The sequence below is a fragment of the Myotis nattereri genome, assembly GCF_964212035.1.
Source record: "Myotis nattereri genome assembly, chromosome: 13".
Classification (NCBI taxonomy): domain Eukaryota; kingdom Metazoa; phylum Chordata; class Mammalia; order Chiroptera; family Vespertilionidae; genus Myotis; species Myotis nattereri.
The window spans coordinates 37,140,043-37,154,551 of NC_138088.1; the positions used below are offsets into that span (position 1 = coordinate 37,140,043).

Here is a 14,509-nt window from a genome sequence, read left to right on the forward strand (position 1 = left end):
ATGATTTCAGCTCTATTATTCCAGATCTAAAGTGCATGAGAATGCAATTTCAGGAAACTTTTCCTCAATATTTTTATTAGAGGTGGATTTCTTTTCATCATCAAGAAGGAAATGCAGAAAACTCAGAGCAAGACTTTGCTTCAATTTTACCAATAGCTATTTAAAAGTATTTTAAACTGATATTTCTACTTGACCCAACTCCACTCTCCCTCCATCCCAAAGCCAAACACCACACAAATGCCTTGATGTCAACTCTCTCAGGGGGACTAGATCAGTTTAGTGAAGAAGAAAAAAAAGTCCTACTTCTTCAAGGCATCATTTTCTCCTCCTCATAACATTCCAACCACACTTCCTTCATTTCCTCAAAGTACTAAAGCTCTTCATACTCAGTACTTCCCATGTGGTACTCTTCTGTTTGGAACTTGCTTCCCTACACTTTCTAGTTAACACCTCAATTTTCGGGTCTGCTTCACTATTTTCTCAGGGAAGCTCTCTCCACATCCCCAATCTAAATTGATACATTTTAAAGTCACTGCACTCTCTTATTTTTCCTTTAGAGGACGATCACTATTTGTAATTGTGTTTATTTTGTGACCGTCTGATTATTTTTTTATCTTCCCCACAGGACTATAAGTTCATGCGGTCTGAGAAGAATCATAAAGACACACAATCTGACTTCCATGCTTCTTCCGCCTCCCATGTTCCCAGTGGTGCTCTGGAGAACACCAAGCAATTGCCTGCTTGTAGCCACAGACTAAGTGCCCATCGAGCTCTACATGCCTTCGAGTGGTTGGTCAAACGCCTCCGTGGCCCTTGTCTCCATCACCTACAACTCTGCTTGATCAACAACACTTAAGGGGGCAGTTGCTATATCTGGCCACAGTCTCTCTGTGTAGAACTTAAGCCCTCTAGAGTTCACTGAAATTATCATGGTTTTACAAACTACTCCAGCTCTGTATAGTAAACCTGATACATGAATGAATATAAATGATTCTTTTTTTTATAAGGCATATACTTTTTTTAAAAAAGGGCCAAAGAAAACTATAGTGGATCGTTCATGCTTTCCTCTCTACTTACACGTAAGCCTAAAACATATAGCCAAACAAACTGTACCTAATGGCCAACCTTAGGTGACCTAAAGAAAAGTACAATGGGAGAAAGAGACAGTACCAAGAAGGCACAAAACTCAATTAACACATTGTTTGCGGGTAGTTTTTATTGCGCGCTAAGAGGTGGCGCGGGCCATTTTTGCTAATTTTTTGCGCAAATGGCAACGTTCAGTAAAATTACGATAACTTTAGTTTACGTATTTATACGTTACCCGCATCCTACCGCTAGTCTATAAAAAACGTATTAATACGTGTCCCGCGCTCTACTACACTGGTAGAACGTATAAATACGTAAAACGTGTAAACACGTTTCCCGCATACAATGTGTTAAAACCTAAGGGATTTAAAGAAAAGTAGAAAAAGCACAAAGGGGCATTATTCAAAAGGCACAGAATAATTTGGGGTGAACTGCTTAGATGGCCCCAACATTTAAAGCAATGGGCATTGATGCTCAAAGTTAACTTCAGTCTTGGAATAACACCAAATTTCTTTAGGTCCTTCCCAAATAGGTCAAACTTTAGCTAAGAGCAAAACAAGACAGGAGCCAAAAGCATAATTATTATTTCTCCTTCTTGACCCCAATCACCAAAAAATGCAACCTGCTCTCTGAGGACACAAGCCTGAGGACCAGAATCAGGAGATCCAGATTCCCTTCATAGCCTGGCTCTCACTGATTCATCTCCAAACTTAACCTCAGCTGTAAAATAAGGGCACCAATTCTAGTGTTCTACAGTTTTATATTATGCTGTTATATAGGAACTAGAGGCCTGGTGCACAGATTCGTGCACTGGAGGGGTCCCTGGGCCTGGCCTGCGCCCTCTTGCAATTGGGATCCCTCGGGGGATGTTGGACTGCCAGTTTCGGCCCAATCCCTGCAGGCCAGGCCGAGGGACCCCAACAGTTCATGAATCTGTGCACCGGGTCTCTAGTATGCATATAAGATTTTTGGTTAATCTCTTCCCACTCTCCCCACTTCCCTCTGAGATTCATCAGTCTGTTCCATGTTTCCATGCCTGGGCATTGAGCATCTGTCCCCTGGGTGGTCAATGCATGTCATAGCTACTGGTTGAATGGTCAAAGGGTTGAACGGTCACTTAGGCTTTTATATATATAAATGGTACAAAAAAACATGGAATTTATAAAGCTGATAAACTCTCCACTGCTCAGACCAATCCAATGTTCTCTCCAATTTTCAGTAACAAATCTAAGTAGGATATTGTAAAAAATACACACACACACGTGTATATATATATTGGCAGATAAGAAGAATGGTTATCCAGAAACCATTAAATGTAAGGTATTACTAAGGGAAGTGAAAACATTTAACTTAGAAAAGAGAAGACTGATAGTCCTTTAAGTACCATGAATAGATGTCACAATGATGACTTATTCTGTTTTATTTTATAGGACACAATTGACTAATGGCTAAAGACTGCAGGGAAGCATTTGACTCAACAGAAAACAAAATTTAATAATTAGTTAGGTCTGCAAGTATATAGACTTCCTCTGAAATAACCTGCCTCCTTTGTAACTGGATGCCTCAGAAGCTAATTGAGTAATTCTCTGGGCTATTTTAGAGTAGGAAATCGAGAGATTTTATGCAAAGGGATTTGAGGGTCACATAGTCTCCGTTACATATTCTTCCTTGTGTGTGCATTTTCATAGCCCTTAAAAATACAAGAACTATCCGTCGCCTGGGGGCCATTGCAAAAACAGGTGGTTTGCTGATCCCTGTTCTGGAGGAGTGCTGTCCAATAGAAGTGTTACTCACATACATTTTTCAGTTACTCAACTGTAACTGAAAATTTTCTAATATTTATATTTAAAAAGGTAAAAAGAAACAGGTAAGGTTAATTTTAATATATTTTATTTAATCCAATATATCCAAAAATTATCATTTTAGTATGTGAAGAAAATTAGTGAACCTTTTAACATTTTTTAAAACTGAGTCTTTGAAATCAGTGTATTTCACACTTATAGCATATCTCAATTTAAATTAGTCACGTTTCACCTGGCCAGGGTTGCTCAGTGGTTGAGCGTAAACCCACGAACCAAGAGGTCACCGGTTCAATTCCCAGTCAGGGCACATACCCAAGCTGTGGGCTCAATCTCCAGTAGGATCTCATCACTGATGTTTCTATTTCTATATCCCTCTCCCTCTCCCTCTCTCTAAAATCAAGAAAAATCAATCAATCAATAAATTAGTCACATTTCAAGTACTCATTAGCATTGAGAAATAGCAGAGGTGACCTTCTAATGATTCATATCAATGAGGAAAAATGGAACAGTCAACAAGCAATTGTTGGAACAAGTGGCATAATTGGAAAAATAAATCTGGATCCTTTCTTCTGCCTTACTCCATTATAACTTCCAGATAGAAATCAGATGGCAATGTAAAAAGGTAAAATAAATTCAAATGCCCCCAAAAGAAAAAATGCCAAAAAATATGTTATTTTAATCATTGGATTGGTGCTGGGAGCCGGTCCATCCTTGCTGTTTCAAGGGACCTGGCATATATGGCATACTGTTCTTAATATGTTTGCTCACCTTCTTGGCACTATGCATTTTAACCAAGGTCACCTCTCCGAGAAAGGTTGTTTCCCCAGGTAGGGATTTTCCCCTGAAGTTAGGGAGGGAATAAAACCCCTTAACTAAATGCCAGACGGGTAATTAATCACTTTAACTACGAACAATCATGCTTAAGCTACATAATCTTTACTCCCTGGAATGGAGATAAGAAACGCCCTAACCTTTGGAATAGAGATTGATAGGATTGGAATCAACTGGTATAAATACAGATGTAACAAGACAACAGGACACAGAACCTAGACACAGAAACTGGCCACAGAACCTAGAGACAGAACCTAGCGAGAGAACATGGCAAAAGATCCTGGACAGAAACTGGCCACAGAACCTAGAGACAGAACCTAGTGAGAGAACCTGGCTGAAGAACCTAGAGACAGAACCTGGCTACAGAACCTGGATAGAACATGGCAAGAGAACCTGACTAGAACCTGGTGACTGAACCTGGCTGGAGAACCTGGACAGAACCTGGCTGGAGAACCTAGCGAGGGAACATGGCTACAGAACCTGGCTGGAGAACCTGGAGAACCTGGCTGGAGAACCTAGCAAGAGAACATGGACACAGAACCTGGCTGGAGAACCGAACCAGAACTTCGCTGGAGATCCTGAACAGAACTTGGCTGGAGATCCAGACCAGAACTTGGCTGGAGATCCTGGCTAGGCTGCTGATCAACTGAACGCTGTCTCCATGTCATTCCTTCTTTGCCGACTCCGTCCACACCTTTGGGAACCCCTGGACCTGCTGGGGTTGGACCCCAACAGATTGGCAAAGATGGAAAAGGCCATATCCCCAAACCCTCATTAAACCTGAGTTTTGGAATATAAATGTGCATAACCTTTCTTAAGGGCAGCTTGGCGATATGTATAAACATATACCTCACTTCTGAAAGTTCACTCTAAGAGGTAATATTTATATAAAAGGACAAAAAGATGAAGGCATAAGGATATTCACTGAAGCATCATCCATGAGTGAAAACAACTGGAAGTAACTTAAATGTCCATCATCAGTAGGACTAATTAAATAAAATAAGGTCATTAACAATAATGTAGGTTTCTTATAGAAAGGTGCTGACATTGCTGGGGGAGGGGTGGGGGGGAATGTAGGTTATTAAACAGCATGCATAATGTGATCCTGTTTATGTAAAATTTTAAATTTCATGTAAATGTATATATTCACAGAGATATCAGAAGGATATTTAATAAAATGTATACAGTGATTATTTCTGATAGAGGTAGATATGGGATAATTTTCTTTGGATATGATCATATGTATTTATCTTCATTTTTATAATGATCATCTGACACCTTTTATCCCAGAATTATTTTTATAACCTCAGCATGATTTTTTTTTTCAACTGGCACCCTTAGACATACCTTTTATACTTGTCATTTTTCACAGTATGTTACAATAACCACAATATGAATACATTCTTTCACTGAAATAACACTGTCATGATTCACATAGGCAACTAGTACTCTGAGGAATATCTTTTTATACATGGGACTTAAAAGAGTATATTATATATGGTACAGTGTAGTAAACTTATTCATTCACTGAAATAACACTATTCTGATTCAATGAATTATTAGCACACTTTTTTTTTTTACACTAAAATAAATTTATTTCAGAGACAACTTTTCCAGAACCTTTCTTCTCCGATTGAGGCCTGTTGTCAAAGTGTGGTTAAGCTGTCCAGGGTTCCCCTGGGGCCAACACACAGCTCACTGCTGGGTCAGGAGCTGGTGTTGCCTTGACTGTGTTTTTTTGTTTGTTTGTTTTTTAATGAGTTTATATTGGAGTGATAATGGTTAATAAAATTATATAGATTTCAGGTGAGCACTTTTAAAAATATGTCTTAAAGGCGTGTGTTTAGACAGTGTCATACATGCACCGCATGAACACATTCCTTTGCTGAAATAATCAGCATGATGATTTTTATCTTTTCTGATTAATATAAAACTTAAATTCTTTACTTTAAAAATTCTTCTAACATATGGGCATATGTTAAAAGCAAACTAATAGCCCTCTTTAGTGAATAACACTTTCATAGGCTATAAAGAGAGTGGGGAGAAATACAGGCGACAAAGAAACCAAACATGAAAGGAAGCCACTTGCCTTTCCTCAGTTAAGCTATCTTTGATTCCTGGAAAAGGCACAAGAAGGACAAGTATTTTGACCCCATCTTCTAGTGGTGGGTAATGTTTTACACAACAACTCATCCCAAAAAACAATTCCCTAGAGATGAAAGGCAGCCTTAAAACACATCTACAGAACATAACATGAGAAGGACACTTCTCTTTAACCCAAACACTCTTCTGTATACATCTAGATGCATACCCAGAGCTAATATCACCAGAAAAGATCCCTAGATCCTACAAAAATGGCAAACTATGAACAAACTAATACATTTTCATGGCCTTGTAAAAAAGAAAAGCCTACCGAAAATAAGAGAAGCCAAGTGATGTGAAGAGTCCTTTGCTAGCTTGCTCTGCACCCATCAACAGATTAAGTTGCTTAAGAGACAGACACGAATAAAGATAATTTCATAAAATGTCATTCTTTAGTCACGACATTTTCCAAGTTTGGGCTTTATAAGATCTATAAAACCACAGGGCTATGGGATACAAATAAAATTTGACTTTAGGTAATCTTTTCCTTTCCCATCACTGCCATTTCTCAAAACCCTAGATCCTTTTTCTCAACTAGTTAGCACGAGGTTCATTCACAACAGACTCGCAAGGCCTCGCTGTCAGTAACACAGATGCCCCGAAACAATCAGTGTGCTCCTGGGAATAGCCTTCAAGTGAAAACCAGTGAGACACGAGCAGATGACCAATGTTAAATGTTTTCTCAATTGTGGGGGGAAATGTCAACAGCTCTTTCATGAGTTAAAAGGCTGCTTTTTACTGAACTATCGAGCTAGCTCTCCAACAGGCAGGCAGCAGAGACACTTTAAGTGCCGGCAGAGGAGACCTTTCAAGGGCATTACCTTTCGGAGGAAAGTACGACTTGCTTTCAGCTTTGTGAGGCCAGTCCACCACGAGAGGTCCGAACCTGCGGAAGCTGGCAGTGATCTCATCTGCAAAACAGAGGAGGAATCTTAGCAAAAGAGAAACGAACATTGCAAACTGAATAGCATAAAACATGCCTTTTCATGTAAGAAATGTTTGGAGAGCAGTTCTGTAAAGCATTTGTACAGAAGGCAAACCTACGAAGCAAAATACCGATCATTCGGGGAGATACTTTTGGTCATTCACTCTCACCCACGCAGAATGTGATTCTAACTATAATTCATTTCCTTTCACTGCCAATTCACTGATATAAAGATTTGGGAGGGAAAAAAATCTGACGTTAGCTAAGGTGACCTCCCTGTCAAATAAAATGGAGATTCTAAAAATAGGAATGTTTTCTGCTTTTAGAAAAAAGGCACAGTCAGAGAAAGATAAATATCACATGATCTCACTCATTTGTGGAATATAATGAACAACATAAACTGATGAACGAAAACAGATCCAGAGACAGAGAAACATCAATCAGATCATCAAACCTCAGAGGGAAGGTAGGGGAGGGTGGGGGTAAGAGGGAGAGATCAACCAAAGGACTTGTATGCATGCATATAAGCCTAACCAATGGACACAGACATCAGGGGGGTGAGAACATGAGTGGGGGTGGGGGGGGCTAAAGGGGGGTAAGGGCACATATGTAATACCTTAATCAATAAAGAAAAAAAAGAAAAAAGGCAAAAGTACACAGAATATTTAAAATATTTTTACTTGTGTAAAATAATCTCTCAGATTATTAACCCTGGATTATTATTAATCTAAAGAGTATTAATCTGTACGATTATTTTACAAATAGTTAATTCTTTTGGTGAGGAGTAGGGGAAATAAGTAGATAATTCTATTTGGTGGGTTAAGAAAACTTAAAAGAAAAGGTTTCTTTCATACACACCTACTACACATCCTATAAAGAAAATGTTTCAAAAGTTAGAGTTCAATAACTTTATCTTTTCCTTCTGACTTTTTTAAAAAATATATTTTATTGATTTTTTACAGAGAGGAAGGGAGAGGGACAGAGAGTTAGAAACATTGATGAGAGAGAAACATCCATCAGCTGCCTCCTGCACACTGCCTACTGGGGATGTGCCTGCAACCAAGGTACATGCCCTTGACCAGAATTGAACCTGGGACCCTTGAGTCTGCAGGCTGACGCTCTATCCACTGAGCCAACTGGTTAGGGCTTCTTCTGACTTTTGAATCAAAGCAGGAGATTATAACTTAGCTCCTATCCAGGTTTAAGTTGCCACTCTCTTAGTCATGATCAAAACTTTGTCTTAAAGAAAAATCCATTTGATAAATAAAATTAACATTAGTACAAGAATAGTTCGGAGGAAAGTGAGTCTCCATTTGTGTACAACTTTAAAGCAGCAAGTCTAAAATAAAACTATTTTTAGAGACTATTCTTCTCTCAACACACACACAAAAAGGATGGTAAATCAGAGAAATGTCAGAGCTAGACTAATGCTGGCAAAACAGGTTTTGTAAACATTTTATAGCAGGTCTAGGGCCTAGACCTAGAGTTGTTGTTTTTTCCCCTTAACTGTTATAATTTTGTTTCATTTATCCACTCAACAAATATTTATTGACAACCTACTGTGTGCTAACTGGCTTTAGGCATAAGAGAAAAACTTACTTTTGGATTGGTAGGATCTCAAAAATATCATTAAGAAAATCTCTCCTTAATCTTCATTCTTACAGATAAGAGGGAGGCTCTTAACTAATAGGCCATCTATATTAAAATATGAGATGGTGTGATAAATGGACATAAGCAAAAGCTGTGATGTCGAGTTCCAACTGCACCACAGCTACATGACCCCGGACAAATTGTTTCTCTCTGATCTGTCGCTTCCTCACCTATAAAATGGAGTTGGTAGGCTATGCCTTCTGGGATGGCTATGGGGATTAAATGAGATACTACAATGTGAAGCACCTCGCACAATTATGAGCTTGTAGTAAGAGTTTCAGAAAAGTTAGCTCTGATATAGTAACTAGGAAATGGGACGCTGTTGGGAGACTGCTATGTATAAAACGCATATAAACAGTAGACCTGAAGTACATCATCTACTGCCGCTCCATCCACTGAATATTCTCACCCCCTGCTCACTAAGATAGGAACGTCCTAAAACTGCCCTGGAGAGGAGAGGCAGGGTCAGATCACACAAAGAACCAACCTGGCCTTTATAAAGTCAACAATGAATGCACAGTACCTTCGTCGATGTCAGGAGGAAGGCCTCCAACAAACACCTTTCTAGAGTAGCGCTCTACTCGCTCCCCATTTTGACAGCGAGTGGGAGAACTTAAGCCAGAGGACAAGGACTGATCGCCATGACTGTCATCCAGGAAGGCATCTTCAAAGGGGAAGAGAGAAGACCGACCTGAAACAAATGTGGGAGTTTGCACAGTTAAAATTCTTTTCCTGGACAACAAACGTTTTATTAGGAGCCAAAATGCAGAGTAAAGCATATAAAAAGGTAACTCCTGAGCTGTGACGTTTTCAATAGGACGAGTGACGGCAGGTTACCAGGCCTAGACGAATTTGTGCCATCATTTTTGTGTAAAGGTATGTAACCCACAGACACGACTAGACTGATACTAAGGAAGAAGCATTAAATGCTGCAGCTGTTTTTGCTGCTAAAAATTCACCACATCTTACAGAGTCCCTATCACTTGCTGCTAAGAGTATTCAGCAAGTTGTGTATCCTTTCCCTAAGCATTTCTTAAAATAAATGAAAAAGAAATCTTTATTCACAGATCTTTATTTGCTCGTTATGGTGAGCTCACAGGTTCAGCTCTAAAGATGGACACTTGATGGCTGAGGGAATATTAAACTGATGACAGAGGCTGATAACTTCTTTGAGAGCTGGACTAAACATGATTAAGTTTTTTCTGCCATGTCAAGCTACTCCAATTTGAAAATAAACATCTGCAATAGTAAAAGGTGGGACAGGTAAACGAAAACATGTCAGTTAAGATGTGGGAGGACAGATGTAGACGTGGTTATGACATTTTTAACCCTCCTAACGTAGGCCATATTTGATATCACGCAAAAATTTTTTCTCATTGTTAACCCTACGGCCAAAGAAACTGTACAGAGCAGAGGTACCTACCCACGCCACATGGTATAAGAAAGATACCAGCAGTTAGAGTCTGTTAATAAATGTAACACAGTAATGCCATCTGGCAACAAAATAAAATCTAAGTTTAAAAACAAATACATTTCCTGTTTGAGTCAGTGAGTTCCTGGTAAAACTTTCCACTAGGTTCCCCTCTAAAAACAAACTGTCTTGAGCACTCTTTAAAAGAAAAATTTCCCTCTAAAATAAATTCATACAACTCTTAAGAAAAAAAAAAAGTCTTCCCCATTTAGTCTATCCTGTCGTTAGCCTGTCTTTATTTCCCTGAAACCTAGGTTCTGCGTCACTACAGTCAACTCTCTGAAACAGAATATAAATAGCCTTAGAAAAGTACTGAACATTTATTTCTTTTACAAAAAAAAATAGTTACTAATATAACTCTGTTTATTTTATGAACCCAGGTGGTATAAGAAAGGCACTATTTTGATGTTGGGAGTTAATAAATAAAAGGACCAAAGAAATTTTTGTTCAGCTTTTCCCAGCTTAGCTACAAAGAAACAGAACAAAATTGGTCACCTCATGTCACCTAGCTTTTCCAGCCTGACAGGAACCAACAATGGACAGTAAATTCTCATCCTTGTTATTTGTTTTGATTACTGGAGGGAAAAATAGATCTGCAGCAACTATAGGCAAAATGAGTTTCCCAAAGACACGAAGAGCTGTTCTCCCTCGGCCATCAGCTTTGCTTTTCCACTGAGCCTTTTTTTTTTTTAAATATATTTTATTGATTTTTTACAGAGAGGAAGGGAGAGAGATAGAGAGTTAGAAACATCGATGAGAGAGAAACATCGACCAGCTGCCTCCTGCACATCCCCCACTGGGGATATGCCTGCAACCCAGGTACATGCCCCCGACCGGAATCGAACCCGGGACCTTTCAGTCCGCAGGCCGACGCTCTATCCACTGACCCAAACCGGTCTCGGTAGCTTTGCTTTTCACGTAATCCACACTCAGTGAATTATGTGCCTACTCTGTGATAGGAACACGCCCAATCACATTTCCCACAGATTGTTCCTATCCCCATCTCTGACCCTCAACACGAGTAACATGAGATGCTCAGAAAACAAAAGCATGTGTGGGAGGAGGGAAGGGAGAACTAAATTATATTGGAAAACATTGCCCAGCTTATGCCTTTCCCATAGATTAACAATCCACATTGGAATACAAAAGGCTGCGGAAAGTTCCACGGTAAAACAAATTATTCCAGTATTACCTGGATTAAAATAAAGGAATCTTGCCCAGCTGGTGTGGCTCAGCGGTTGAGCATCGACCTATGAACCAGGAGGTCACAGTTCAATTCTTGGTCAGGGCACATGCCTGGTTTGCAGGCTCGATCCCCAGTGTGGGGTGTGCAGGGGGCAGCCGATCAATGAGTCTCTCTCGTCATTGATGTTTCTCTCTCTCTTTCTCCCTTTCTCTCTAAATCAATAAAAATATGTATTTTTTAAAAAGATAAAGAAATCGCCCTAGCTGGTTCTGCTCAGTGGATAGAGCATCAGCCTGCGGACTGAAGGGTCCCAGGTTCGATTCTGGTCAAGGGCACATGCCTAGGTTGTGGGCTTGATCCCCAGTGGGGAACATGCAGGAGGCAGCCAATCAATGATTCTCTCTCATCATTGATGTTTCTATCTCTCTTCCTTCCTCTCTGAAATTAGTAAAGATACATTTAAAAAAGATAAAGAAATCTTTAACATACATAACTCTGTGAAAAAATATTTATCCACATCCACGAACATCAAATAAATAAGATCATTATTTGGAAGTCCCTGACAAAGAAATCAAGTCTGGTCAGAGAGACAGGCAAGTGCACAATTATAAAACAGAGGAATAAGTACTAAAGGAAGATGTTTTACTAAATGACACAAAAGCACAATTTACTGCCCGATGGGAGATGGGGGGAAAAAGGACCTTCAGAGTGATTTCACAGGAGGGCAGATTTGAGCAGAATCTTGTGGGAGTGCCTAACGTAAAGAACAAGAATCCACAGAGAAAGAACTTTTAACGCGGTTTGGATCTTTCCTCCAAACCTGCTCCTCTCAATAAAAATTACTATTATCCATATCCAATTCAATCCACAAAATCCAGGTGCCATCCCTGGCATCTCTGTTTCTTTCACACTCCAGTTCTAATCCATCTCTCCATACGTCCTACCAACTCAAGCTATAAAATTCTTCAATCCAGTCAATTCCATGTTCGATCCTAACAGCTTAGTCCACATCACCATCATCTCTCCCCTGAAGTAACATTCTAATGAATCTACATCAAGTATGTCAAACTCGTGGCCCACAAGGAAAATTTTTGCAGCCCAGCCAATAGAGCAGTATGTAAGAAACATTTCAATAAAAATTTCGTAACTTTTTACAATATCCTGTTACACATAATCTAATAATAGACAAACATGGTAATTGAGCTACCTGCGCTATGCCTCCCATAGGCTAACTGGCACAATATGCAAATTAACTGCCAACAAAGATGGTGTCTAATTTGCATACTGCAGGCACAGCAGAACAACGCCATCCCACCTGCCCCACCACCATCTGGGCCTGCTATCTGCGACCCAGGACAGCAGGCATCCTGTGTGCGACCCGCCCTGTGGCTGGTGGGCGGCACCTGAGCGATCACCGCCACCCGCCCCGCCCTCATCCGGCCCTCCCGTGGGGGACCCAGGGCTGGCAGGCTGGAAATCGGCTCCAGCCGGAGCAGTGCGGGCTGGAAGGCGGCTCTGGCTGGAGCAAAGGTCTGGGCCCCGGGTGCCAGAGGAAAACCAGTGCCGGCGGCCAGGGGGAGGGAAGGTGCATTGCACAAATCTTTTCGTGCAAAAGGCCTCTAGTTATTAATAATGAACTACAACGTTTGCTAATGACTAATTACTGTAATCATGTTGCATTCATTTCCCTTACTCGCCTTACACACAGGCGTACCATTTCTCTCTACTAATACTAGCAGCGAATATTTTAGCAGCCGGTTGCCACATCATTAGTCTTGTACTGACTTGTTTGGTGTGCACAACAGGAAATATTTCAGCTTTCGGAGAACAAGAAAAATATTTACGTTACACTTATTAATTTGTGCAGTTATTCAGTATCTGGTAAGTGTTCAAGAAAAAATATTAACTTTATTAAAATGTTCTATTATTTTATGTTAACGATTATTCATTTATTTCAGCCCTTTGTATTCAGCATGTCTCTATCGAAGTAAACATACATTTCTATGAAAATTGAAGCTTTTTTTGCAGCCCACATAAATTTAGACCTTGTTTATTTGGCCCGTGTTAGCCTTTGAGTTTGACAAGCTTGCTCTACACACTAGCTTGCTTAGTCTACTGATTTCTATCCTGAACCCTACAGTGCTTTCTCCACAAACAAAGTCATCATTTTCAAAAATTAACCTGAACATGTAACCTCACTCCTCACCCCTACCTGTAAAACCCCTCAATAACGTCCCATTGCTCTCAATAAAGTGCAGACACATCTCTGTAACCATAAGGCCTCTGCCTGCCTCTCCTACATCATAATTGCTGCCTCTCCTTCTGGTTCACTAACCTCCGATCTCACACACCTCCTTTGAATTTCTTGATTATTCCTCCTTGCCTCAGGCTCTAAGGACAGGGTGTTCCCCTAACCAACAAACACCCTCTTCCCAGCTCCCTAATTTTCTAGGTAATGCCTACAATTCTTCAGGTCTCAGCTGAAAAGTCATTTTTTCAGGTGGAACGACCCTGACCTTTTGGATTCGGTTAAGGTCCCCTTTTCTATCCACTCAGAGCACTTTTGTATGGGTTTTTATTTGGTATCTCATTTCCCAAAACCCCATTCAATTGTAAGCTCTATTAGGAAAGGGACCCATTTAATCTTGTCCATCACTGTATCTTCATGTTCTAATAAGAGCACGCAAAAGGTACTCAGTAACTGTTAAAAGTGAGGCAGTATCCAGGAAAGGAAACAGCATGTGCAAAGGCATGGGATGCAAGTAAAGGCTGGAAGACAACACACGCTGTGACGACGGCAAGAGATGGGACCATGCTCCAGAAAGTCGAGACCTTTTCTATTACTTCTATTTATTCAAACATTATATCAGGGGTGGGCAAACTTTCTGACTCGAGGGCCACAATGGGTTCTTAAACTGGACTGGAGGGCCGGAGCAAAAGCATGGATGGAGTGTTTGTGTGAACTAATATAAATTCAAAGTAAACATCATTACATAAAAGGGTACGGTCTTTTTTTTTTTAGTTTTATTCATTTCAAACGGGCCGCATCCGGCCCACGGGCCGTAGTTTGCCCACAGCTGCATTATACTCTGTATTACAAAAGAAACAAAAGAAAATTTCCCCCATTTTCCAAATTTAATATTTCTTTCTCATACTAGGTGTTTTTTTTTCTTTTTAAAACTACGCTCACTCCCTGAAAAGTCTGATACTCCCATCTAATCCATCTCTCATCCTGTCACAATGAATTCTCTAAGGTGCTTGTGACCATGGTATTTCCTCTACCTCCAGATCCTACAATAGCTACCATCAGCTCCACCAGCAATTTACAACCAGGGAGAAGGGGGGGTGGGGTGAGAGTCTGAAGAAATCTGTGACTGTCCAGTGAGAGAATGAGGAAGTCTTAAACCAGAGCCGTG

At 40.2% G+C, this 14,509-nt stretch overlaps 1 protein-coding gene across 7 annotated transcripts in view; it reads right to left on the reverse strand.

Moving 5' to 3' along the window:
* The window catches only part of CPEB3 (cytoplasmic polyadenylation element binding protein 3), a 182,324-nt gene that overhangs the window by 62,408 nt on the left and 105,407 nt on the right, over positions 1-14,509 (reverse strand). For all 7 annotated transcript variants that reach the window (XM_081104323.1, XM_081104326.1, XM_081104324.1 and 4 more), the window contains 2 exons: positions 8,960-9,127; positions 6,683-6,772 (listed from right to left, as the gene is read on the reverse strand). In XM_081104323.1, the coding sequence (XP_080960449.1) occupies positions 6,683-6,772; positions 8,960-9,127 (258 nt within the window). The remainder of the gene's footprint in view (positions 1-6,682; positions 6,773-8,959; positions 9,128-14,509) is intronic.